We start from the raw sequence: 25007 nt of genomic DNA on the forward strand, positions 1-25007 counted from the left end.
TGCTTAGCACCGTCTTTTTCAGCTGATTTTGCTTTGTTGCCCCGTGACGGTGACGACTCGATGTGTCACTTCAGGCAGTGGTGCTGAATTAAGTGTTTCCCATCCCCGTGCAAAGGCGAGAAGAGAGAAAACTTTGCTATTTTGCACATTAACTTGCTAAAAACGAACAATGCTGTGAAAGGAAAGGCAGGAAAATCTCCGGGGCGGTTCCCTGGGTTTCTGTGACTCACAAAGGGAACTTGGGTAAATCACTTGATTTTTGTTCCTCTGATGAGTAAGCGCAACAGGATGATGATGATGACGGGGCTGGAATGGACATAAATATCCTCACTTTTAGTCCTACATTTGCACCCTTCTTGATGCGATCTTGGAAATTCTGCTTTTCTTGAACTTTGGAATTTCACATTTCTTGAAATTCTCAGTTTCTTCCTGTTACTCTCTCCGTTCCTTCTGTTTAGATTCTTAAATAATTGGGTTATGTTGGTGGTTTCCATGAATTTGTTAAAGCTTTGGCCCCATCAGCATTCATGCCATGCACCCAGCTCTCAGAAAACCCAAATTTTCATTCTGTTCGAAAGACAAAAATTCCAAAACGGTTTGTCGAGTGTGATCTTTATTTAATTTGGGAATTATTAAGATCGTCCTTTTTCCATGCCAAATAAGCTTCTTGTGCTCTCTGGCAAGGGCTGATGGAAAATCGCTTCATTTTGGGGGGTCGGTGGGTTTGTGTTTGTGTGTCACATTGGATTTAATTGGGTTATTGAGGTGATGTTTGGGTATCGAGGTGATATTTGGGTATTGATGTGATGTTTGGGTATTGAGGTGATATTTGGGTATTGAGGTGATATTTGGGTGTTGAGGTGATATTTGGGTGTTGAGATGGTATTTGCGTATTGAGGTGATATTTGGGTATTGAGGTGATAATTTGGGTATTGAGGTGATAATTTGGGTGTTGAGGTGATAATTTGGGTGTTGAGAAGGTATTTGAGTATTGAAATGATGTTTGGCTATTGAGGTGGTATTTGGGTATTGAGGTGATATTTGGCTGTTGAGGTGATATTTGGGTATTGAGATGGTATTTGGGTATTGAGGTGATATTTGGGTGTTGAGGTGGTATTTGGGTATTGAGGTGATATTTGGGTGTTGAGAAGGTATTTGAGTATTGAGATGATGTTTGGGTATTGAGGTGATATTTGGGTGTTAAGGTGATATTTGGGTGTTAAGGTGATATTTAGGTGTTGAGATTCAGGTGATATTTGGGTGTTGAGGTGATATTTGGGTATTGATGTGATGTTTGGGTATTGAGGTGATTGGGTATTGAGGTGATATTTGGGTATTGAGGTGATGTTTGGGTATTGAGGTGATATTTGGGTGTTGAGATGGTATTTGGGTATTGAGGTGATATTTGGGTGTTGAGGTGATAGTTGGGTATTGAGGTGATGTTTGGGTATTGAGGTGATATTTGGGTGTTGAGGTGATATTTAGGTGTTGAGATTCAGGTGATATTTGGGTGTTGAGGTGATATTTGGGTATTGATGTGATGTTTGGGTATTGAGGTGATTGGGTATTGAGGTGGTATTTGGGTATTGAGGTGATGTTTGGGTATTGAGGTGATATTTGGGTATTGAGGTGATGTTTGGGTATCGAGGTGATATTTGGGTGTTGAGATGGTATTTGGGTATTGAGGTGATATTTGCGTATTGAGGTGATGTTTGGGTATTGAGGTGATATTTGGGTGTTGAGATGGTATTTGGGTATTGAGGTGATGTTTGGGTGTTGATGTTATATCTGGGCATCACATCCAGTTTAGTCATGACCCAAAAGGACATCCAAGCTGTGCAGCCCAGCAATTTTTAATTTTAAAAAATTAATTTTAAATTTAAAAATTCAAAATATTCATTTTAAAAGTACGGTGAAGCACTGGCTTTTGTCTGGGTTTTTGCGCTTTGAAAATAATCTAAACTAATCGACCGCTTGAATATATGACTAGAAATTTAGCGTAAACTAATAGATGTTATTTTAAAAAGGAGAAGAAGGTTGTTTGGAGTAGTCAGAATGTTTTGACAAACCATAGTGTTTGACCAACCTGACAGCGTTCCATGATGGTATGACTGGCTGGGTAGATGAGGGAAGAGTCTTGTTCAACCTGTTCATCAGTGACCTGGATGAAGACACTGAGTGAACCCTCAGCCAGTTTGGTGGTGATCCCAAACCAGGAGGAGGGGCTGACACAGCAGAGGCTGCGCTGCCATCCAGAGGGACCTGGACGGGCTGGACTGGGCAGAGAAGAACCTGATGAAGTTCAGCCAGGGCAAGTGTAGGAGGGACAACCCCAGGCACTGGTACAGGTTGGGGTTGAGCTGCTGGAGAGCAGCTTTGCAGAGAAGGACCTGGGAGTTCTGGGGGACAGCAGGTTGACCGTGAGTCAAGAGTGTGCCCTGTGGCCAAGAGGCCAATGGTACATGGGGAGTGTGAGGAAGAGTGTGAGCAGCAGGTCAAGGGAGGTTCCTCCCCCTCTGCTCTGCCCTGGTGAGGCCACATCTGGAGTTCTGCATCCAGTTCTGGGCTCCTCAGTTTAAGAAGGACAAGGAATTACTGGAGAGAGTCCAGCAGAGGGACACAAAGATGCTGAGGGGTCTGGAGCATCTTTGTGATGGGAGACACTGAGAGAGCTGGGGCTGTTGAACTGGAGAAGAGAAGCTGAGAGGGATGTGATCAATGGATCAATATGTCAGGGTGGGTGTCAGAGGATGGACCAGACTCTGTTCAGTGGTGCCCAACGCCAGGGTGAGGGGCAACGGGCACAGACTGAAACACAGGAGGCTCCATCTGAACATGAGCAGCAACTTCTTTACTGGGAGGTGCCAGAGCCTGGCCCAGGCTGCCCAGAGCGGGTGTGGAGTCTCCTTCTCTGAGACATTCAAACCCATCTGGACATGATCCTGTGTGATCTGCTCTGTGACCCTGCGTGAGCGGGTGGGTTGGGCTGGGGGATCTCCAGAGGTCCCTTCAACCCCAACCACCTTGTGATTCTGTAAAAACACCAACTTGGGAAATACTTTTCTACAAATCCATTCCCCGTCTCTCGGCTCACACCACAGTCCTGCAGGCAAGGAAACGAAGAGCCGGCCGCGTTTCCGCGCGGAGCCACCCGAGTCATTTACGGATCGGGAAATAATCCTGCCTTTCGCATTTGAATTTTGCAGATAATTAAGCTGAAAGCCGAAGCCCGTCTGGAGCTGCTGAAGCAGATCGGCGTGTCCGTGGATACGTGGTTAAAAAGCGCCATGAACCAAGTGATGGAAGAGCTGGAGAACGAGCGCTGGGCCGGGCTGCCCTCGGTGACCAACAACGGCTCTGCGCACATGGTACCGTTTCCAACCTCACCTTGAGCCCATGTGGTTCTTCTCTAGGAGAAATTCTTGGCTTAATATCAAATATGAAGGCAAATTGATAATATTTGGTTGGTTTTTAGGTAATGGGAATAATCCTGTAGCTTTTTGTGGCTGGGGCGTGTGGCTGAAGGTCATGGGAAAAAAGCAAAACATGCAAACAAACGAGACAGGCATTTTACTGCCTGATTTTTGCATGATTTAGTGCACTGGATAGCATTTCAGTGGCACATCCACACTCCAGCCTACCCTGGAAACTGGTGGTAGGGTAATAATTGTCTTAATCTCCTCGGACTCGGGACAAAATGCAAAGATTCAACATCAGATGCCACTTGACAAACTGCAGATCTACTGGTCATCCCCAGTGATCTGGGATTCATTCAGTTATGTTCTTACTTGCTCCACTATCAACATGGACTTCATTTTTGTTTCCCACAAGAGAGAATGTCTTGGTAGAAGATGATGTATCCAGAACAGTCTAGATGACAGGTAGCTCTGCTTGCAGAGAAACCTGGTGAGAATGCATCTCTGCTTTACTTTACCAACATGTATAACAAGGAAAGGAGAGAAATGGTGAGAATGAAAGTGAGCAGCAACCAGACAGAAAAATCCCAAACAAAACTGAAAGAAAACAATACAAAATGAAACAAAAAAAACCCCAAAACAAACAAAACAAACCCCACAAAAACAACCAACCAACCAAAAAAACAGCCAAAAAAACGCCAAACAAGCAGAACAAACCAAAAGGATTTAAGGCTTTCTGGCTTCCATTGCTGAGTTTACTTTAGACTTATTTTTCTGACCTTGGGGAAATCCAGGAACATGTCATTGCCAACTCTTGAGAAGAAAAATGTCTGCGTGATTCTTTGAAGTTTCATGAATAGTTTATGACGTTATCTGAGATATTTGTACAATACTTGTATGAAAGGCTTTTCTTTAATTTCCAAAATATCTAGAAACTGTATCACGCATCATCTGGTGAAGAGTAACATGTGTGCTGGTTGCAGTGAAAGGCATGGGGAAGGCAAAGCCTCCTTTCCAAATTGATATGGCTACTTGAGATGACAATTTGACTCATTAAAAAACCCATCAGGAAAAGGCTTTGGCGAACACCAACTCAAATAAACTTCCTGAAGTTTTAGTCAGTTCGCCTCAAATTTTAAATTTTCTCTATGTGTTTATATATTTAATATTAAAAAAAAAATCAGAGGCTTTTATAATGGGCTGATTCCAATGGGATGAAGTTCAACAAGGCCAAGTGCCAGGTGCTACACTTTGGCCACAACAACCCCCTGCAGCGCTCCAGGCTGGGCACAGAGTGGCTGGAGAGCAGTCAGGCAGAAAGGGACCTGGGGGACTAATGGACAGGAAGCTCAACATGAGCCAACAGTGTGCCCAGGTGGCCAAGAAGGCCAATGGTGTCCTGTCCTGTATCCAAACCAGCGTGGTCAGCAGGACAAGGGCAGTGATCCTTCCCCTGTGCTCTGCATTGGGGAGGCCACACCTGGAGTATTGTGTTCAGTTCTGGGCCCCTCAGCTCAGGAAAGAGATTGAAGTGCTGGAGCGGGTCCAGAGAAGAGCAACAAGACTGGGGAAGGGACTTGAACACAAGCCCTATGGGGAGAGGCTGAGGGAGCTGGGCTTGTTTAGTCTGGAGAAGAGGAGGCTTAGAGGTGAGCTCAGCACTCTCTAGAACTACCTGAAGGGCAGTTCTAGCCAGGTGGGGATTGGGCTCTTCTCCCAGGCATCAGCAATAGGACAAGGGGCCATGCGCTTCAACTCTGCCAGGGGAAATTGAGGCTGGAGATTAGAAAGCAATTCTGTGCAGAGAGAGTGGTCAGGCATTGGAATGGCTGCCCAGGGAGGTGCTGGACTCACCGGCCCTGGAGGTTTTTAAGCTGAGATTGGCCATGGCACTTAGTGCCATAATCTAGTCAATGGACTGGAGTTGGACCAAGGCTTGGACTGGATGATCTCTGAGGTCTTTTCCAACCCAGTCCATTCTGTGATTCTGTGATAAAGTCCTGGTTTGCATGTGGATACTTTTTGAAGTATAATCTTCATGCATTATTAAAATTACTTAATTTACACTTTAATTTAAATGCTTTGGACAACCAGAATGTATGTTCTGTGTAACAAAACCTTCAGGGGCAATGTGGTTATTCAGCACATTGCAAATGATTTGCAGGAGAATTTGCCTTCACTGACCACCTAAAGAGAAGCAAAAATCTCCATTTCAGCAAGTATGTGGTATCTACGCACAAAAAATGCCGTTCCTTCCCACGTTTCGTCGTGGTTTTCTGCTTCTTTATTATTTTCTTGGTAATGGTGGCAAACCCCTAGAGGGAAATGGATTGGGTTTTTTTGATTTACAGCTATTTTCATGTAGGTCAGCTATAGTTCAGAACAGTGAGTGAGCAAATCCTGAGGCTCCCGAATCTGCTCTGTGTTTTCTTCACAATTTTGGGATGTTTCTTCTCAAAGGTTGCAGCAGAGCTCGCACACGGTGACAGGGATTTGCAGCACGTTATTCCCATGGTTAATAGCAAAATTAGAGTCATGGAAACATTTTGGTTGGAAAAGCCCCTCAAGATCATTGAGTCCAACCATAACCCACCCCTGGCACTGCCCCATATCCCTGAGAACCTCATGTCCGTCTGTCCAGCCCTCTAGGGCTGGTGACTCCAGCACTGCCCTGGGCAGCCTGTTCCAATGCCCCACAGCCCTTTGGGGAAGAAATTGTTCCCACATCCAACCTCAACCTCCCCTGGTGCAACTTGAGGCCGTTTCCTCTGCTCCTGGCGCTTGTTCCTGGGGAGCAGAGCCCGACCCCCCTGGCTCCAAGCTCCTTTCAGGCAGTTCAGAGATCAGAAGGTCTCCCCTCAGCTCCTGTTCTCCAGCTGAACCCCCCAGGTCCCTCAGCCGCTCCATCACACTTGTGCTCCAGCCCCTCACCAGCTCCGTTCCCTTCTCTCAACTCGCTCCAGCACCTCAAGGCCTTTCTTGGTGACTGGGGCCCAAAACTGCACCCAGGACTGGAGGGTTGGCCTCACTTTTGTTAGAGACTAAAGTTGGAATATGCACATCCAAGCTTTAGCCTTCCCAAATCCCAAAGGAGTTCTCGTGCCGAATTTCATTTCAGCCCCTCTCCAGCCAGGAGAGCTGGGGATATGTCACAGAGCTGCGTTTAACGGTGCTTTTTTCCCTTTTCTTCCTATACTCCACCTCCTTTAATTCCCGCTGTGTATCTTGGCTCACACCCAGCACCTTGTTCTCTGTCTCATCGGCCGTGCCAACATTTGGCCCTGGATCCAAACCCTGTGCTGGTCCCCGGCCGGCGAACAGATGCCACAGCGTGGGAGGTTCAGCTCTGATCCTTATTTTCCGCTTTTACACTTACGTACGTACCCATAGACATAAAAAGACGCTGTTGACCTTGACAGGCCGGACAAGCACAGCCCATAGCTGGAATTCTTAGATCCGTTACCGAAATTACTCTGCTTGCAATTATTAGCATTACGGCAGCGGCAATTCACTTCATCCTTGTCGAGTGGACGACGTTTCATGGTCAAAACCCAGTTACCTGCCATCCTTACATCCTTTACTCTTTGTCATGACGTTATTTTTCCAGCAAAGCTCTCCATATATTTTCTTTTAAGGAGCTTAAAGCAAAAAGTAGCGTCAATGGCTCGATATTAAATCATTTCTTTAACCTGCTGCGCTAATATAACGAGCTGAAGAATTTAATATCCGATCCCCTCTCCAGTTGGCTGACTGATTTAATGAAGAAACACGTAATCTTGGGATGGTATATTTCTTATTCCAAACCACTTTTATCATCATTTTGAATTTTAATCGTCACCTGGAAAACATGTGCGTTGCTCCTCTTACATGCTGGTGTCGTTGGGAAACCTTTATGCTGCCTACAAGAGATTTATTGTAAATATTATGGAATTTAATCAGAAAAAGCAGAGAAAATAACATCTTTGTGGAGTTTGTGTTTTCTGTTTGCTGGGACTTGAAGCAGTAATTATAAGAAACATTTGTACAGTAGAAATACAGTATCGCAGAGTTAAAAAGAACATTTGCAGTTCATACGTTTACAGGAAAATAGATGTTTTTACCCATAAAGGGATGTAGCATCTCTCAACTATTAGGCTACTATTCCATATCCAAGAGTGATTATCATCTGATACCACCAACCTGTGCAAAGCAAATTGTGGTTTCAGTCCCTAAAACCTAAATACATGTTGCAAAATGCTCCCCGGCTCTGTCGAAAGATGAGTTTGATGAACCAAACTGCCAAGTTTTCTGTCTCATTAACGCTGTTTTCCCTCCGCCTGCCTAAATGTTTCTATTCGAGGAGCCGGAGCGGCCCACACGCTGCAAATTCAAATGGATTTTTCCTCCTCGTGTTCGAAAACCGGGACCAGATGTTTTACAAACGAGTCTTTCTAGACATTAAACAAGAATTTCCATGATGGTTCATATGACTGTCAGCTGAACGTCAGCTCTGGCTGCTGGGACACAGCAAAAGGAGTTAGAAATTAGGGGGGAAACCTTAAATTTGCTGTAATTGAGGGTTGGTTGGTAATTTATCAATAGCATTAACAAGGGAGGACTGCGAATTTGTGTTTGTGGTTTTTTTGTTGCTGCAAAATCCGTGGACGCATTTGAGTAGCAATGAATGGAAACGTGTTGGGGGGACTTAATATTAATTACAAGGATGTGTCCTAAAAATTGTAACATAGAAATTAATGAAGGCAGAAAATCATGAAGCTTTGTGCTCTTCTACTTCAGGCCTAGAAGAGCAAAGATGTTCCAGAGCAGAGTTAAGACAGACAGGGAGCCTCTTTTTAGTCTCAGCCTAACTTTTGTTGATGTATCAGCCTTTCGGTCTTCACAAGGAATACCAAATTCACTCCCAAATGGACAGGAATAAATAAAGATAAGATGGCAAATACAGAACAGTGTTGCTTTTGAGTTGAAGGACTTGCCTATTTTCACATGAGATAAAGTGTTTGTTCCAAATTTAAGCCAGGCACAAGGCCAAGGCACAGCTCACGTTAATGTTGCCACAACTACATTTATAGAAACTTGAAGTATTCAAGTGTTTCCACTGCAGTGTCATTTCGTAACTCGTGGTCGCAGGTACATTCATCTTTTCATAAAACAAATTCTCCGTAAGTGACTCTTTTTTCCATTAAACTCTTGGCCGTTCCTCTGAAATGGCACCACAAGGTCCGTTAGTCACAGCTTCAATAAAAAATAGACGATTGTCCAGCTGAGTTGGAGCTGCCAAAATGTCCTCCTGTTGTTTTTAAAGACGTTTTTAAGTCTTGAATGAAGAAATAGAACTAAGTAAAGATATAATTTGGTGACAGCTCTTGTTCTTTTGCTTCCCCATCTTGGCTTTGTTTGATGACTGAGACTTGAATATTGGTTTTTTAATCCAGTTTAATAATCTCGAGGACTAAAAAACCTACAGCGAAGAATATTTATCAATTCATTATTATTCTTATTTCTTCACTTATTTTTTAATGTGATGCTATAACGCCAAATTGGATTTGTTTTCATAGATTAACGCTGATGCAGAAAAGGAAGAAGGGGAAGAGTTTGAAGACAACATGGATGTGTTTGATGACAGTAGTTCTAGTCCTTCTGGTACTCTAAGAAATTATCCCCTCACCTGCAAAGTTGTTTATTCATATAAGGTTTGTGATTTGTTTAAAAAACAATTAGTAGGAAAATGAATAATGCAACAAACAACTAATAGATGTAACGTCTGTGGGAGGTAGAACGTTGGAATTTGGCTCAATAATGGTTCACATTAAATACATCTAGTTGGGAAAGCTGCAGCAGATTTAGTCGCAGAGTAAGGAGTAATTAGGGTTTCAAAAGTAAATGGGGTTCGAGGTCTGTCCTGTCAAGACAAACACCCTTATAAATTTGATTTAAAGTTTGCTACATCATAAAATTTTCAATTTTTTAGAGCATTTTAAGTTTTAATAAAAACCTGGATGAGAATATTCCTTACACTGCACCTGAAAACACTTCTCTGCTCTTCCCGTTTCCTCCTTCAGGCTTCTCAGCCGGATGAACTGACCATAGAGGAGCACGAGGTGTTGGAGGTTATCGAGGATGGGGATATGGAAGACTGGGTGAAGGTACCAATTTCTCTGAGATTATTTTCTTTTTGCTATCGCTTTGAGAAGTAAAACTTGGGATGGGTGAAAACGTTTGGATTATTGTCATTTCTGTCCTTTGCTCCCAGGCCCGGAACAAAGCGGGGCAGGTGGGGTACGTGCCTGAGAAGTACCTGCAGTTCCCGACGTCCAGCAGCCTCCTGAGCATGTTACAGTCGCTGGCGGCGCTGGACGCGCGGTCCCACACCTCCAACAACTCCACCGAGGCCGATTTAGTCTCAGGCAGCCTGAACGGAGACTCCAGCGGTAAATACCAAGAACTTAATTAATCCTGTGTTGAGCTTGTTCTTAAAATCGTTCTGCATATCGACTTTGGATGTCGTATGGGAGAGTTTTGTAGAATCGTGGAACAGTTTGGGTTGGGGAACCATCAAAGCTGCCCCAGTGCCCCCCCTGCCATGAGCAGGGACATCTTCACCAGCTCAGGTTGCTCAGAGCCCCGTCCAGCCTGGCCTGGGATGTCTCCAGGGATGGTTCAGCCACCACCTCTCTGGCCAACCTGGGACAGGATCTCACCACCCTCAGGGCCAACAATTTCTTCCTTATATGTAATCTAGGTCTCCCCTCCTTTAGTTTAAAACCATCACCCCTTGTCCTTTTGCAACAGACCCTGCTCAAAAGTCTGTCCCCATCATTCTATTTGACCTGTTTCTGAGCACAACTGTTCTCAGTCATCTCATAGCAAATCTGTATGATTTGGCTTTCTCATAGAGTTAAGCTTAACTAAAATTAAGGAAAACTAAAATAATATGAATTATAGAATCATTTAGAATCATTATAGAATCATCAGAATCCCAGAATGTCAGGGGTTGGAAGGGACCTGGAAAGCTCATCCAGTGCAATCCCCCCATGGAGCAGGAACACCCAGATGAGGTTACACAGGAAGGTGTCCAGGCGGGTTGGAATGTCTGCACAGAAGGAGACTCCACAACCCCCTGGGCAGCCTGGGCCAGGCTCTGCCACCCTCACCAGGAACAAGTTGCTTCTCAAATTTATGTGGAACCTCTTGTGTTCCAGTTTGTACCCATTGCCCCTTGTCCTATCACTGGTTGTCACTGAGAAGAGCCTGGCTCCATCCTCCTGACACTCACCCTTTCCATATTGATCCCCAGGAATGAGTCCCCCCTCAGTGTCCTCTTGTCCAGCTCCAGAGCCCCAGCTCCCTCAGCCTTTCCTCACACGGGAGATGCTCCACTCCCTTCAGCATCTTGGTGGCTGCGCTGGACTCTCTCAAACAAAAAAGACCTTTAGAATCAAGCCCAACCATAAAAATATATATAGTACTTACTGTTTATATTAAGCTCATGCTGATTACACTTTTCTTTTTCCCCTTCCGTTCTTCAGTCTGTTTTGTAAAAGCACTTTATGATTACGAGGGCCAGACAGACGACGAGCTGTCCTTCCCGGAAGGAGCCATCATCCGCATCCTGAACAAGGAAAACCAAGACGACGATGGTTTTTGGGAAGGAGAATTCAACGGGCGCGTCGGGGTGTTCCCATCGGTGCTGGTCGAGGAGCTGACGGCGTCCGAAAATGGAGACGCTCCATGGATTGGAGATACTCAGGTGCGGACAGAGGTTTTAGAGCAGGTTTGCAAGGCTTGCGAAGGTCTGCTGCTGCTTCAGGGGAAAAAATCAGAACAAATTTAAGCAAATAAACCCCCTGAGTTCTTCTTACCTTTTAGTTTCTTACCCAGCATAATAAGGATCAGCTGATGTTTTGACAAACGTAACGGATTCGGGAATAAAGGCGAGTGTTGGGGTAGAAAGGGAATGAAGCAAAGGAGACAATTCACAGTCTAGTTTTTGTAATTTATGGTGTAGACTGCGACATCAAACAGAACCTGGCAAAGAAGCGAATTACAGGCTCTCTCAGCCCTAATTTAACATTTTCATACTTAAATCTGTGCTGTATCCTCCCCATTTTTGAAGGGGAGAATACTGGCAAATATTGTATTACAGTAATTTTGGCAAAAGTCCTAATTTCAGTATAGTCCTGGAATCCTTAGATCCGATTGGAAAACCAGACACATCCTCATGTGTAATTGTGTTAGAATGAGAACTTCCATGTTCCCTAGAAAGTCATTTCTCCAGTGTTTTTATTCTTTGATTTGAGATGATGATGCAAACTTAATATATAAATGAAATATATACAATGAGTTGGGATAAAACTTACGATCGTAACGGGATAGAATTCACAATTGTGAATATACATGCAGAGAGATGCAGTCAATGGAATGATTTCTTTTCAGATAACCTTCAAAAAATACTAAATTACCTGGGAGAGGATGAAAATTTCCGCTCGGTGACAACCTGTGATTTAAATAAACCACGTAATCGCTCTTTTTACCGCAGGTATCGCCGACTCCGAAGCCCAATCACAACCTCCCACCGCTGCCGCTCTATGACCAACCTCCCACCAGTCCCTACCACAGTCCAGAGAAAAGAGCTTCTCAGTATTTCCCCAGATCGCCCTCAACTAACGGTACGAAATGTTATGATAGTCAAATTTTGGCTAAACGCTTCATTTCCAATGTCCACGTTTCGTTTTGCAAAATAAAGCCAATTTGGTGATACCGAGTGGCCGGTTTGCGATGGGTTGTTGGTTGCTCTTCCAGAAAACAGCTTCGGTTCGGAGTCCCCTGGCTTTTCGCAGCCTCCGCGGATTCCTCCCGAAACGTCCTACGGCAAACTGCGGCCTGTAAGTGAAAACCAGGAACTGGTTGGTTTTATTGGCGCTCCGAGTCTCGCTAAATCAACGTCGGTCCATTCCGATCAGGGAGGGGATACAGCACCTGGTGATTTGGCTCCTCACGCCCTGCAAATGCAATTAATACATATAAAAAACGCGATGGTGCAAGGAAAAGTGTGTTCGCTCCCCTTTGGGAATGACGTTGAACTCCATCCATCCCCTGTCGTTCCTCTAACCTGTAATATCCCATTTCTCTGCGTGAACGTGGGAATCGTGAAACGTAACCTGGGAGGAAATGACACCAAAATGACAGTAAAATAGATGGTAGGCGATAAACTTATATTGGGAGATCATTTCTGTTCTTGCCACGTGTAATAACCCCTAAACAGAACTAAAAGAGTTGGCGAATAAATGCCACAACAGTTTAATCGTGTTTTCTACAATGGCTTCTTCTCTGCCAGCAGATTTAATCTGTGGCTCTTGGAACTCAGTTGCGTTTGGGGTTACATTTATTTACAAACCGCTTGATTTGAGGGGTTTGGCTTAAAAACTCTTAACAATAAGATCTTTATCTTTTGCAATGTCTAGAAAGAAAGATTTTTGCCAGAAAAGGAAGAATTTAATCACTTTGAACTTGCAGAATCCATCTCCTTGGATTAAATTTGACATCAAGTGTTTGGGGGTTTCCAAGTCCTAAACTAAATCATCTTTTCCTAGTATTCTCAGTGAATGAGGCTGCACTAAAAGAGCAATTTTGGATGTTCAAAAATGATACTCTGAATATTCCAATAGTCACTGAGTTATCCTTATTTACCTACATACGCAAGGCAGAGATTGTTCTGCATCATTAAATATATAAATATTGAACGGAGAAGCTTCACGTTGTCTTATCGCCTTGTAAAAAGACACAGATTCAGCTTTTCCAGTGTAAAAATCGCATCAGATTTCAGGAGTGTATCGTTCAGGGTTGATTCAATGGGATTAAATTGGATTGTTTGATTAAATACAACGAAGCTACTTAAATGCAATAAGAGGTTTGTGTGGTGTCCGGCCCATGTAATTAACAGCAAGGGCATCATCACGTTCCAGTGTTTAATACCGAGTCTGAAGTCCGTCCCAGGTTTATGTCTCGGATTGTCTGCGGGTACAGGCAGAATTAGATGAGTTATTACCCTCGGTGTGTTCGCACTGTCACAATTCCTCTTCATCCTGGGGAAAAATCACCAGGTTCTAACGAAGAACCTTGATGGCTTAATTAAAAACCACCCGACCTCAGTCCAGCTGGTTACTCCCCGTAGTTCCATCCATCTTAATATAAAATCCATATATTCGCATCGCCTTGAGCTCCAAGCCCCAAATTGCAGTTTTTAGCCTCTACAAGTGCCAAAATTCAGACGGTTTTGTGATTTCTCACCATTCCAGGTGCGAGCGGCTCCGCCACCCCCAACGCAGCATCATCGGCGGCCGACGGAGAAGATCGAGGACGTGGAGATCACGCTGGTCTAAGGCCGGGACTAGTTAAGCCGTAGCGCTCCAATCAAGACCAAACGCGAGATTTGGTTGAGCTCGTTTGTTTTTTAGGCACCTTTGCATGATGAAGACTTTGAATAGAGCAAGAGATAGGGAGGATTTGATGTGGCGGTGACCCGGTGGATTCCTTCCCGCAGTCATGAATATTTTGTGCCTTTTTTTGGGGTTTCTTTGGGGGTTGTTTTGATTTCTAGACATCATTCTTCCTCTCTTAGCACAAACCAAGCCGGGCCAAACAGCGAGCAGAGGATTATTTGCTGCGGAGCAGGTTTGGCACTTGGCTGAAAACAGTCAATTTTTATACGGAGGCTGAGGAAAAAGCAAAAGAAAAGCCTCATTCATGCAATTTAGTCGTCGCATCCTTCGCTCACGTGCGTTAGTACAGTATATTACTGTCGCCATAGGAATGTGGTAAGGATTGTCGGTTCTTCAAGTAGCGTCACTCGTCTGATTAGCTCCTAATCGGATCTCGCGGAACGGAAAAGGGAACGGAACAAATGAATCTAAGGAGAGGCTGGATCCTCTTGAAAAATCCCCTCGCAGAAAGGAAGACGCAGGAAAAGTTAATCTTATAGGTAAGGAAAACTGAGGCAGATCACGTGGCGTTAATTCCATTAACGCCCCCCTCTTCGGTAATTAACAGTTAACCGGAACTAAATGTTCTTTGTATTAATATTTATGCAGTACATTTAGTAATAGAGTCTCTAATACGGAGGTGCTGAATTAGTAGCAACATCTTGTTCCGTAGCGTAAGCCAACTGGTAGAAAAGTCAGTGAGGTTTTGTCTAGACCTGGAAATTGAGCTTCATTTGCTTTGTTTTCTTAGCAGATTTTGGGCAATTTTTACTTTTTTTAAAGTATTTGGGTCACTCTTACCCCAGTTATTGCCGTGTGCTTTATAATCCAACGCGAGCAGTGTATCCTTGTCATCAAAACATCTGGCTAGAGGTAGAAATTCCATTTAGAGCTATTTACACGCGTTATTTAGGTTTTGCATCGGATGCTCCTGTAGCATTTTCCCTTGAACCAGCCAAAGCCCCCCAAAAATTTTGCGGAGCCTTCATCCCGACTTTGTGACCAAGACTATGGTCTCAACTTACTCTAAGGCAAGGAAATAATTCCAAAAATCCAATTTTCAATCAGAATCGATATTTGCTGTTTGCAAGGAAAGGGTTCTGAGGCGCAACACGGTCAGAACAAAGGGAAAAACTGGATGGAAACAGCTTTTTCTTTGTGTGCTTACTGAATTATTTCCAGCCATCTCCATCAGGTCAAAGCTTCGCTTAAAAGGCATCACAAGGTTGGGTTTTTCATGGTTTGTGGGTTCTTTAATGCGCTCTTATGTCTTCATTTTGTTTTTCCTAAGCCAGTAAGTTTTCTACCTTTCATTTACTAACAAGGGCTATTTTTTGAGGCTGCACTTACACACAAAATTCATCTAACAAGATTTTTATCATCAACTTTGCACATACTTGGGTCTCCGAGACGTTTGTGTTTGCCAATCTCCTTTCCCAGTGGGATCTTAAACCAAAAGTGGGGCCGTTGGAAGGAAAATCATTCATGGATCAGTTCGGAATCCGGCGACTGTCCAATGAAGGTTTTTTCCATCTTTGTCATTCTTTTTGCACCTCTTGTCCTGTTGATCTGTTCGAGGTCTTTTTTATGTGTTTATCGAACTTATTCTTAAGTTTAAAAGAAAGAAAAGGTTTTAAAAAAAGAAGATTTAACTGTTTGCGATGATTTCGAAAGCTTCACAGCGCAGAAGAAAAGCAACTATTGCCATAGCGTTCACGTTCCATTTCTTTGGCCAGTTTTATTCTGTGTCCTTCACACCCGGACTTTTCAAAGTTCAGAAAGTGTTATTTAAAGTCTCTTTAGTTGTATTTTAAAATATTTTCTGTAAGAGCTGCTAATTTTATTTAAAAAGGAAAAACAAAAAAAAAGTAAGTTGTACAAATATGCCTCCTTTTTACCTATGATTTCTTCATACAGGGCATGTATCGGCCGTATCATCGTGTACAGCGTCAGTACACTGAAAGCATTGCCTGCAAATGCTTTCTTTATATTGGCTGTAAAAAGTTTGTATTTATTATGTATAAAAAGTTGAATAATAAAAAAAGTGGAACTAAATCTGGGATGTCACCTCCATACAAACACCGGCCCAGTGGCCAAACGGCGTCGGAAAAATGTGGATGGAGATGGAGAAATGCCAAACCTGGAGAGCCAGTGACAAAGCTCCAGTTACCAAAAGAATTGCTTAATGGCCTTCATGCAATTAGGATAATTACATAAAGAAAGAGAGGGGGAGAGTGATTGATGACAACTCTTCAGTGCGATTGTCCCTTAATAGGGTTGATTTGCTTAATTACGTGAGGAATATCGTCCCTGCATCCCAAACCTCTCCCTCTTTACGATCCCTTGGGGTTTCCCTGATGTGTTTTCTTCACCTTCTCAATGGTGTATTTTCCTCCTGATTTTTGCTTCCAGCTGTTGGGACTCGAGTGTTTTACCCTCTCTGAAAACATCTGGCTGCGGTGATGGGGTCGATCTTTACTCATCCATTTCCGCTCCTCACACAGAGCACTGACAACATCGTCATTTTCCCTGCGCTCCCGCAGCCTCTTCCTTTGAGAAATCCCATCTTAAACCTCGACAGTGGTATAATCAAAAACCAACACGCATCTCCGCTTGCGATCCTTTCACTGCCAGCATCTCTTAGAGATGACGATAATCCTCAAATCCACCAATGATGCCATTTGTCATATTTTTGATAGACCCGCTTCGTGTGACCACTTTTTCGCCTTCCCCCTTTTCCTTAGAACACAACAAACCCAGCAGATAATGACGCTGGGATCGCGTCGTTGTCGCCATTAATGTGAGCAGAACGTATTTCCATGAAAAATCTCACCCCGATGTGTTCTACCAGCATGTTTTCAGGCCAAAAAAAAAGGTGTTGAGTAAAATCAAAGTCTCCGTCGTTCTATATCCCACTCGGGATATTGAGAGAAGCGACACAGGGAACATGCCCGGTGAAATGTTGGTCTCTGGAAGGCGGCAGGAGGGTTGTTGTGTCCGTTAAAAAACGGGGTTTTCTCTGATGGTTCCCAGATTTTCAAAAAGGAGAGTCATGGAATCATAGAATCATTTTGGTTGGAAGAGAGACCCTCAGGTTCATCGAGTCCAACCATAACCCAACTCCAGCACCGCCCCATGTCCCTGAGAACCTCATCTAAATGCCTTTTCAGCCCCTCCACATCCAACCTCAACCTCTTCTTTGCAGGGGACACAAATCTCAGCCATGGCTGTATAGAAGAAATAGTTTTAATAATTTACTAGGAGAAAACTTTCACTCGGCCCTTCTTAGTTTTATCCCCTGCTGGGTCTGCTGTGTGTGATATAAACCAAACTGTGGTTTGCTACAGATAAAATAATTCCAGGGTGCATTTCTGAGGACGGCGGGGATGAGTTTTCCCATGGGATGTAAAGCACGTTCCAGGACGTTAAACAGCAGCCTGGCTACCTGCTGCCGGCCATTTATCTTCAGCTCGCACAGCTGTAACGTGACCGTCCCCAAACGCCGCTGCGTTGAGACACCGAGCGACTGCGCTCGTACTTCAGCAAACCCGTTCTTGTCCTCCTCTCCTGGACGCAAGCAGGTTATTCACCGCACATCTGGTGTGTGTTCCAGTCCAACTGTGCCAAACACCGAGATTTCTTACCTTCTCCACCCCGGTATCACCGCAGTGCTTTGATTTTCTGGCTGAAACGACCTGCAATGCGGAGGCTGGCTCGCTGCGGCGATGCTCCAACCGGATCTGTAATCCTCAACCCCCCCGGGTAACGCCTGCAGGAGGAAACTACTTGGTACAGTGAGCACGTCAGCACTTTCTTAGCTGGGTTTTTTATTGGCTCATTCGCTGCATTCCTCAGTTAAGTTTGGTTTCTTTTTATCCCTCGCTTTCTCCAACCTCCCCTTGTTCTGTGAACGGAGGTTTCGATATCTCCACGCTCCCTCCTCTCGTTTCTATGTGGGGCAGCAGATCTGCAAACGGAGAAAATATGGGGGGGATCTGACTCTTTCTGCATCCTCCTCCTCCTCCTGAGATTGCTGGGAGGCTCAGGAGGAAAAAAAAGGTGATTAAGGTGATTTCCTGCTCCTCCTGCCTCTGCCATGCGGAAAGTTGCAGGTTATTAATTATAGGGGCCTGGTTGAAGAGCAAGCAGGGAAAAGTGCCAGTTGCAGAGCAGCCAGCGCTCCACGCTACACACAGAGAAGCAAAAGATCTTCTATTTGGAGAAGAGGGTGGGGGGTTGTTGTTTTTAATAGAGAGAGATACTTGTGTTATTTGGGAAAGAGAACTCGCCCACGTGCCTGGGTTTCTTTCCGAATTTCCACGAAACAAACAGAAATAAACCCCGGTACAATTAATTTGTTGCAAAGCACATGAGTTTGTTTACCTCTCCTGAGTCTCAGTCTCATTAGGAAGTGATGGGATGAGAGGAAACGGCCTCAAGTTGCGCCAGGGGAGGCTGAGGTTGGATGTGGGGAACAATTTCTTCCCCAAAGGGCTGTGGGGCATTGGAACAGGCTGCCCAGGGCAGTGCTGGAGTCACCAGCCCTGGAGGGCTGGACAGACGGACATGAGGTTCTCAGGACATGGGGCACTGCCAGCGATGGGGAACGGTTGGACTCGATGACCTTGAGGGTCTTTTCCAACCAAAATGGTTCTGTGATCCTCTGAAGAGCTTTGAGATCAGTCAGAGACCTTTCAGAGAGGACTTGGTGCTTTCTGGGGATCCCAGATGCTGCATTAGCCGGTTTGGAGCCCCACGTGTCCAACACGGAGCAGGGACGTGCGTGGGGCCAGGCGCTGCAAATCACCACACAGAAAACAGGTTACAAGATCGAAGCTTCAGTTTGTACCTCACAAACCCACTGTTCTGCCATGGCCTTGTTTCTGCTCCCAAAAACTCTTTGGAAAACAACCCAACATACTATAGAGACACTGCTTTGTATGTTGGAAATGGCTTGTGGAGGATTTTAAATCCTGAGCCCAGCCCAGATCCCCGGTGAATGAGGCGAGTTGTGGTTCCTGCCAGCCCCGTTTGCAGCCCGATCTCCCTCCTCCTCTTCCCATCTCAAGTTTGCTCCCTGCAATCAATTTTCCAGCCTCTTGGCCCATCTCAAATGCATTAAGCAGCGATTCTTCCGCCGCTTTGTTTAAAACCCTCTTTGGCTGTCTCCTGGATTTCACAGCTGGTATCTGAAGAGGACACGGCGGAGGAAACAGGCTCGGTGATCTCCGTCCCGCTCTGTTGAGCCAGTGTTGCCGCTCATGAAAACTGTCCCCGCTCCTGTCCCCACGGCCTGACAGCCACAGTGCCCAAGGGTTCAATGGACTTTACAGAAGGTTTTGGATTCTCTTACATCATTTCACCCAACAAATACAAAACCATGGGAATATCTCCGAAGTATTTTCCTCAGTCATCCAGTATTTGCTGTGAAGAGCAGGAGATGTGGTTAAGCTTGTCTTGTTAGGGCTTCATCTTTGCCTTGAAAGTAGAAGTTATTCAACCTTGAATCTGCAAGCTGAGCACTTCAGATGGCTTTCCCCAGCTACTCCAGTTCTTCTTGCGCAGAAATTCATCATGTCAGCCCAAAACGCACATGGGTGCAGGACGGGCAGTTTAGATACCCACAGATGGAGAAGATTCTTGGTCATCTTGCGAGAGCTGGTGAGATCCTAGTGAGAGCGTGCTGCTGAGGCTGCTGGTCAGGCTGGGGTTGCCAATACACGCAGCTGGGAACGGCTCTGGAAAAACACAGTTAAAATTCAATCTGTGGGACTTTGCTACATGAGAACATACTGGTTGACGTTGCGTTCTGAATGTACAGTGAGGACAGAAAGTTCACCTCAAATCCTGGGGTCAGTTTTGGGCCCCACTCACCAAGAAAGGCCTTGAGGTGCTGGAGCGAGTGGAGAGAAGGGAACGGAGCTGGTGAGGGGCTGGAGCACAAGTGTGATGGAGCGGCTGAGGGACCTGGGGGGTTCAGCTGGAGAACAGGAGCTGAGGGGAGACCTTCTGATCTCTGAACTGCCTGAAAGGAGCTTGGAGCCAGGGGGGTCGGGCTCTGCTCCCCAGGAACAAGCGCCAGGAGCAGAGGAAACGGCCTCAAGTTGCGCCAGGGGAGGTTGAGGTTGGATTTAGGAACAATTTCTTCCGCAAAGGGCTGTGGGGCATTGGAACAGGCTGCCCAGGGCAGTGCTGGAGTCACCATCCCTGGAGGGTTGGACAGACGGACATGAGGTTCTCAGGGACATGGGGCAGTGCCAGGTGTGGGGGAACTGTTGGAATCAATGATCTTGAGGGTCTTTTCCAATTAAAATGATTCCATGAAAATCAACCAGATGCTTCAAAGGAAGAGGTTGTGCTGCTGGAGCAGTGTTACTGATGGACACAGAAGTGGTTGTGACTGTGGCATGAGCGAGACGAACATGAAACGGGCCCAACTGGGGAAGAGTCAGTTATGTTAAAACATTGGGTTGAGGAGCTGGGAGCTCATTTCTGCTCCCTGCTCCAGCACTGACCTCCCTGGACAAATTCTCTGTGTCCTGTTTGCACAGCAGTGTCAGCATCACCTGAAGCTTTATCTTTTCTAAGATAAATCTGTGCATTATCGAGCTACATTGCACCCTTCTATTTTGAAATTTATTTTATTCCACTCCCAAATTTTTACGTTTTTTAATACAGTGGCTTCTGGGTTAGATTTTCCTTTTCTAATGCGGATTCGCGAGCAATTGCTGTGAGGAATCTTAGTGCTGTGGTGTAATTAGTTTTGTCTACTGTGATTGCTTTTCCTTTTTCCATTGTTTATTGAAAGACGGATGAATTTCCAGGTCTAGTTGCAGTGGGAATGCTGACAGCAGCTCTATTTTAAATCCGACTGCACAGCTATTTGTCTTTTTTACTCAGCTGAATCCTGCAGAGTGGGCCAAATTCCACTTCACCTCTGTGTCCCGAGCAAATTACTGCACTAATTAATTTCTCTAAGACAGGGGCCTCCTTCCTGCTTAGTGCAGGGGGATGGTGAAGTGAGGGTGCTCAGTCTGCAGGCGTCAAGTGTGGACGGAAACCTTCAACAACCTCGGATTAACTCGCTGAGTAAACATAAAGAGACGAGAGGCCGATCATTGAAAAGTAACGTTAGAGGATTTTTTTTTTAAATATATATTATTAATTTCATGTCCTCCTTCATAAGGATATCGCGGTTTCTGAGAAGTGAGGTATGAGCCGTGTATTTCTGTTCGGGCTCTATTGCCGCAGGTGTTGCCGCAGAGCGAGCAGAGTTGATTTTAAACCAGAAAAACTGGCATTTTTCTCAGGAATGAGGTGATAGAAATTACTCCTACTCCTTAAAAAAAGGAGGAAGGGGCTCCGTACGGCAGCAAGGGAAGAGATAAGGGGGGACTGTGGCTGAGGAATGTACAAGGCGACTGAGAACATTGGTAACGCTGGGAGATGACACCGCGTTTGGATGCCAGAAGAGAAAGAACCTGTGGAGCGAAGCCCCTTTTGGAAGCTTTGGAAGAAAACCAGATGGAAATAGCAAGTGCTGGACTTCCCAGGAACTTCAGTGAAAGGATTGGAGTCCTCCCCTTGGGGTGTTTGAGCCAGCAGAGCCGAGACTAAGACTTGTTAAGGCGTGAAAGCGGCGGGAGGTTTCGGAGGCCGTGGTTCTGTAAATCCAGCTTTAGGGCACCTTGTGCTAATCCAAGACTGCTGTGGTCACACACAATGATCCAGGTAAAGTCCGGCCACGAGCTCAGATGTGTCCAAAATGCTTTTGATGGGTTCAGTTCTGTACCAGCAGGCCGGGTTTTATCTGTCCGTGTCGCTCTAATGTGCCAAATCAGGCTCTGCACGGCCCCTTGCAGACAACGCAACGAGAAGAAGCTGGTGTGAGTTCTGTGTTGTTCTTGGAGCTGGTTCAGCAGAGACAAACCGGTGCTGGGGCTGGTTCAGCTTTGTGTTGGTGAATACTTGGTTCTGAAATGAAAAAGCAAACTGGGAAAACCATTGATTTTTTTCTGTTCTCTAATGAAGCAGATTTCATTAGGAAATGCCAGTTTGGTAAAACTTTTCAAAGATTTATTGCAGTAGATAAACCAGAACACTTCAACACTACAGTCAGTTGTGTGGAAACTTGGGAGAGGACTGACCCAAACTGGGGAGAGACTTGCTGGAAAGTTTTCATTGAATTATAGAATCATAGAATAGTTGGGTTGAAGGGACCTTCAAAGCTCCCCCAGTGCCCCCCCTGCCATGAGCAGGGACATCTTCACCAGCTCAGGTTGCTCAGAGCCCCGTCCAGCCTGGCCTGGGATGTCTCCAGGGATGGTTCATCCACCACCTCTCTGGCCAACCTGGGACAGGCTCTCACCACCCTCAGGGCAACAATTTCTTCCCTCTGTCTGGCCTAATTGAAAGAGAGAGCGCTGAATTCTCCGCTCAGTGACATTCAAGGCATCACAGCAGAGGGAGGTGGCTGGATCAGTACATCCGTTGCAATCTCCTTTAACCCAGCTCTCATCTCCTGAATGTCTTGTACTTGTTGGTTTATTATTGAGCTTGGCTTTGCAAATCCAGGTCTCCCCGCACCGTAAATCAGCGCCGCTTCCCTCGACCGGCGTTACCACGTCCCGGCTCTCGTGGTACAGAGCCACGCTGTGTGTGAGATTAAATACCGGGCGGTTAATGTTCCTAGAAAGGAAACCCACATCACGGGTGATTCTCAGCCTACCACAAATTGCTGTCGAGGTCACTGCAAATTATTATCCAAGGACGCTGGCAGAGCATAATTGTTCTCGGATAACGAGGGGGATCTCATGTTAATTCAGCTGGCACAGCCGTTACGACTAATAGTGGAGAACTGCTGCCGCCGCTTTCGAAATTATCCGACTGAGCTAACCCGAGGATGAGGAGACGATTCATTGATTTGAAGTCCTCGCCAGACGTAGATGGAGATAATTCTAGGGTGTTAGGGCTATTATTCCAACAGAAAAGCAGGCTTGGTAAATACTTTTCATTTATTTATTAGCCCCTGCAAAACAGTTGTGTTGTATTGCAGCTTGAATGTTTTATTTAGAGATGTGAATAGCTGAGATACCGAAAATAAGAGCTTTCTGGATGGCAGTCATTTGATATTTTTGCTGAAACTGCTTGTTTTCTAAAGCAAATAGCCACTGAAACTGCTGGTTTGAGCTCACCCTTTATTTAAAGCTATTTGTAAAAGATTAAAAAACACAAGGTGTTAGGTCTGCTGCTCTGCTTTTGCATTCTGCTCAGGTGTCTTTTCGTTCTTCATGGCTCTTTTGGAAGGTGGCTTCTGAGGACTCTGCTTAATGTCCTAGAAAATAACCTTGTGCTTAGACGAAGCGCTGTTTTATCACCGCTGCTCTCTTGCTGTTTCCTGGGGGTGGAGAATCGCCTGCGGCAGCAGGACAAAGCCAGAGCCAGGTTATTGCTGAGCTGCTCCCGAGCGCGGAGTGTTCCTGCCCAGCACGGCCGGCTGACCCCAGGGAATGGCAGAAGATGTGCCAGGGGAGGTTCAGGTTGGACTTGAGGGAAACGTTCTTCACCCAGAGGGTGCTGGACACTGAACAGGCTCCCCAGGGAGGTGTCACGGCCCCAACCTGACAGTGTTCAACAAGAGACTGGACAACGTCCTCAGACACACAGTGTGAACTGTGGGGTGTCCTGTGCAGGGACAGGAGTTGGACTCCATGATCCTCGTGGGTCTCTCCCAACCCAGGACATTCTGTGATTCTATAATTTTCACTGACATTTTCACATGGCACACCAAGAGTTACAAAACTCAGATGTCCCTAGTGTGAAGGGTGGGCTGGAACCCTGAAACTCAGCTGTCAATGAGACCTCAGAGGGCATGTTGCCCCATTAGTGCTCAGTCTTGTCCTCTTGCCAACGGCCATTAGAAGGAACTGCAGGATGGAGGTCAGCCAGCGCTGGGGCACAAAGCCTCCCGGAGGAGCCCCGGTGTTGGATTACAAGTGCGGACGCTGCCTATTTAACGCCTTCAGCTTCACCCTCTGCATTGCTAAGTTGTTTTGCTTCCCCCAGCCCAAACAGGGAGGTGACACAGCTGAAATCTTTTTGAGGCACAGCTCTGACACCAAGGATTCGGGTGTGGAGATTGGTCCTTCCGCCAAGCCCTGCTGCAGACTTATCAACTCATATCACCCTCAAGATCATCGAGTCCAACCGTTAACCCACCCCTGGCACTGCCCCATGTCCTGAGAACCTCATGTCCGTCTGTCCAACCCTCCAGGGATGGTGACTCCAGCACTGCCCTGGGCAGCCTGTTCCAATGCCCCACAGCCCTTTGGGGAAGAAATTGTTCCCAGATCCAAACTCAACCTCCCCTGGCGCACCTTGAGGCCATTTCCTCTGCTCCTGGCGCTTGTTCCTGGGGAGCAGAGCCCGACCCCCCTGGCTCCAAGCTCCTTTCAGGCAGTTCAGAGATCAGAAGGTCTCCCCTCAGCTCCTGTTCTCCAGCTGAACCCCCCAGGTCCCTCAGCCGCTCCCATCACACTTGTGCTCCAGCCCCTCACCAGCTCCGTTCCCTTCTCTCAACTCGCTCCAGCACCTCAAGGCCTTTCTTGGTGTGAGGGGCCCAAAACTGTCCCCAGGATTGGTGGTTTGGCCTCCCCAGGTCCCAGCACAGGGACGGTCACTGCCCTGGGCCTGCTGGCCACACCAGTGCTGGTACCAGCCAGGATGCTGGCGGCCTCTTGGCCACCTGGGCACACGCTGGCTCATGTTCAGCCGCTGGCACCAACACCCCCAGCTCCTTTTCCGCCAGGCACTTTCCAGCCTCTCTTTCCCAAGCCTGGGGTTGCTGAGCTGACTGAAATCAGCTACAGAAAGCAAAACCAGTTTGCCAAACACAGGTGCAATGGATAAGTCACTCGTGTCCTCTCCTCCACAGCCAGACGTTCTCCTCTGCCCCTGTGCAAGAGGGAAGAAGCTTGTGAGCATCGCGCAGACATCCTACCACAACGTTAGGAAATGTTTGCTGATGGGAGGAAAAGCTCCTCAGCCTTTGTCTCCAATGCGCTGCGGCGTCTTTGTAAAAAATATAAAAGGGGTGTAATTTTTTGGCATGATA

General features: G+C 46.0%; 1 protein-coding gene across 2 annotated transcripts in view; it reads left to right on the forward strand.

Annotated features, from left to right (window-relative positions):
- The window catches only part of FCHSD2 (FCH and double SH3 domains 2), a 170769-nt gene extending 154820 nt beyond the window's left edge, over positions 1–15949 (forward strand). For both annotated transcript variants that reach the window (XM_065065189.1, XM_065065111.1), the window contains 8 exons: positions 3207–3368; positions 8972–9106; positions 9476–9559; positions 9667–9844; positions 10943–11163; positions 11953–12082; positions 12216–12298; positions 13712–15949. In XM_065065189.1, the coding sequence (XP_064921261.1) occupies positions 3207–3368; positions 8972–9106; positions 9476–9559; positions 9667–9844; positions 10943–11163; positions 11953–12082; positions 12216–12298; positions 13712–13795 (1077 nt within the window). In that variant the 3' untranslated portion in view covers positions 13796–15949. The remainder of the gene's footprint in view (positions 1–3206; positions 3369–8971; positions 9107–9475; positions 9560–9666; positions 9845–10942; positions 11164–11952; positions 12083–12215; positions 12299–13711) is intronic.
- Positions 15950–25007: the final 9058 nt, after the last annotated feature.

This window comes from Columba livia, chromosome 1 (genome assembly GCF_036013475.1).
Source record: "Columba livia isolate bColLiv1 breed racing homer chromosome 1, bColLiv1.pat.W.v2, whole genome shotgun sequence".
NCBI classification, from domain to species: Eukaryota; Metazoa; Chordata; class Aves; order Columbiformes; family Columbidae; genus Columba; species Columba livia.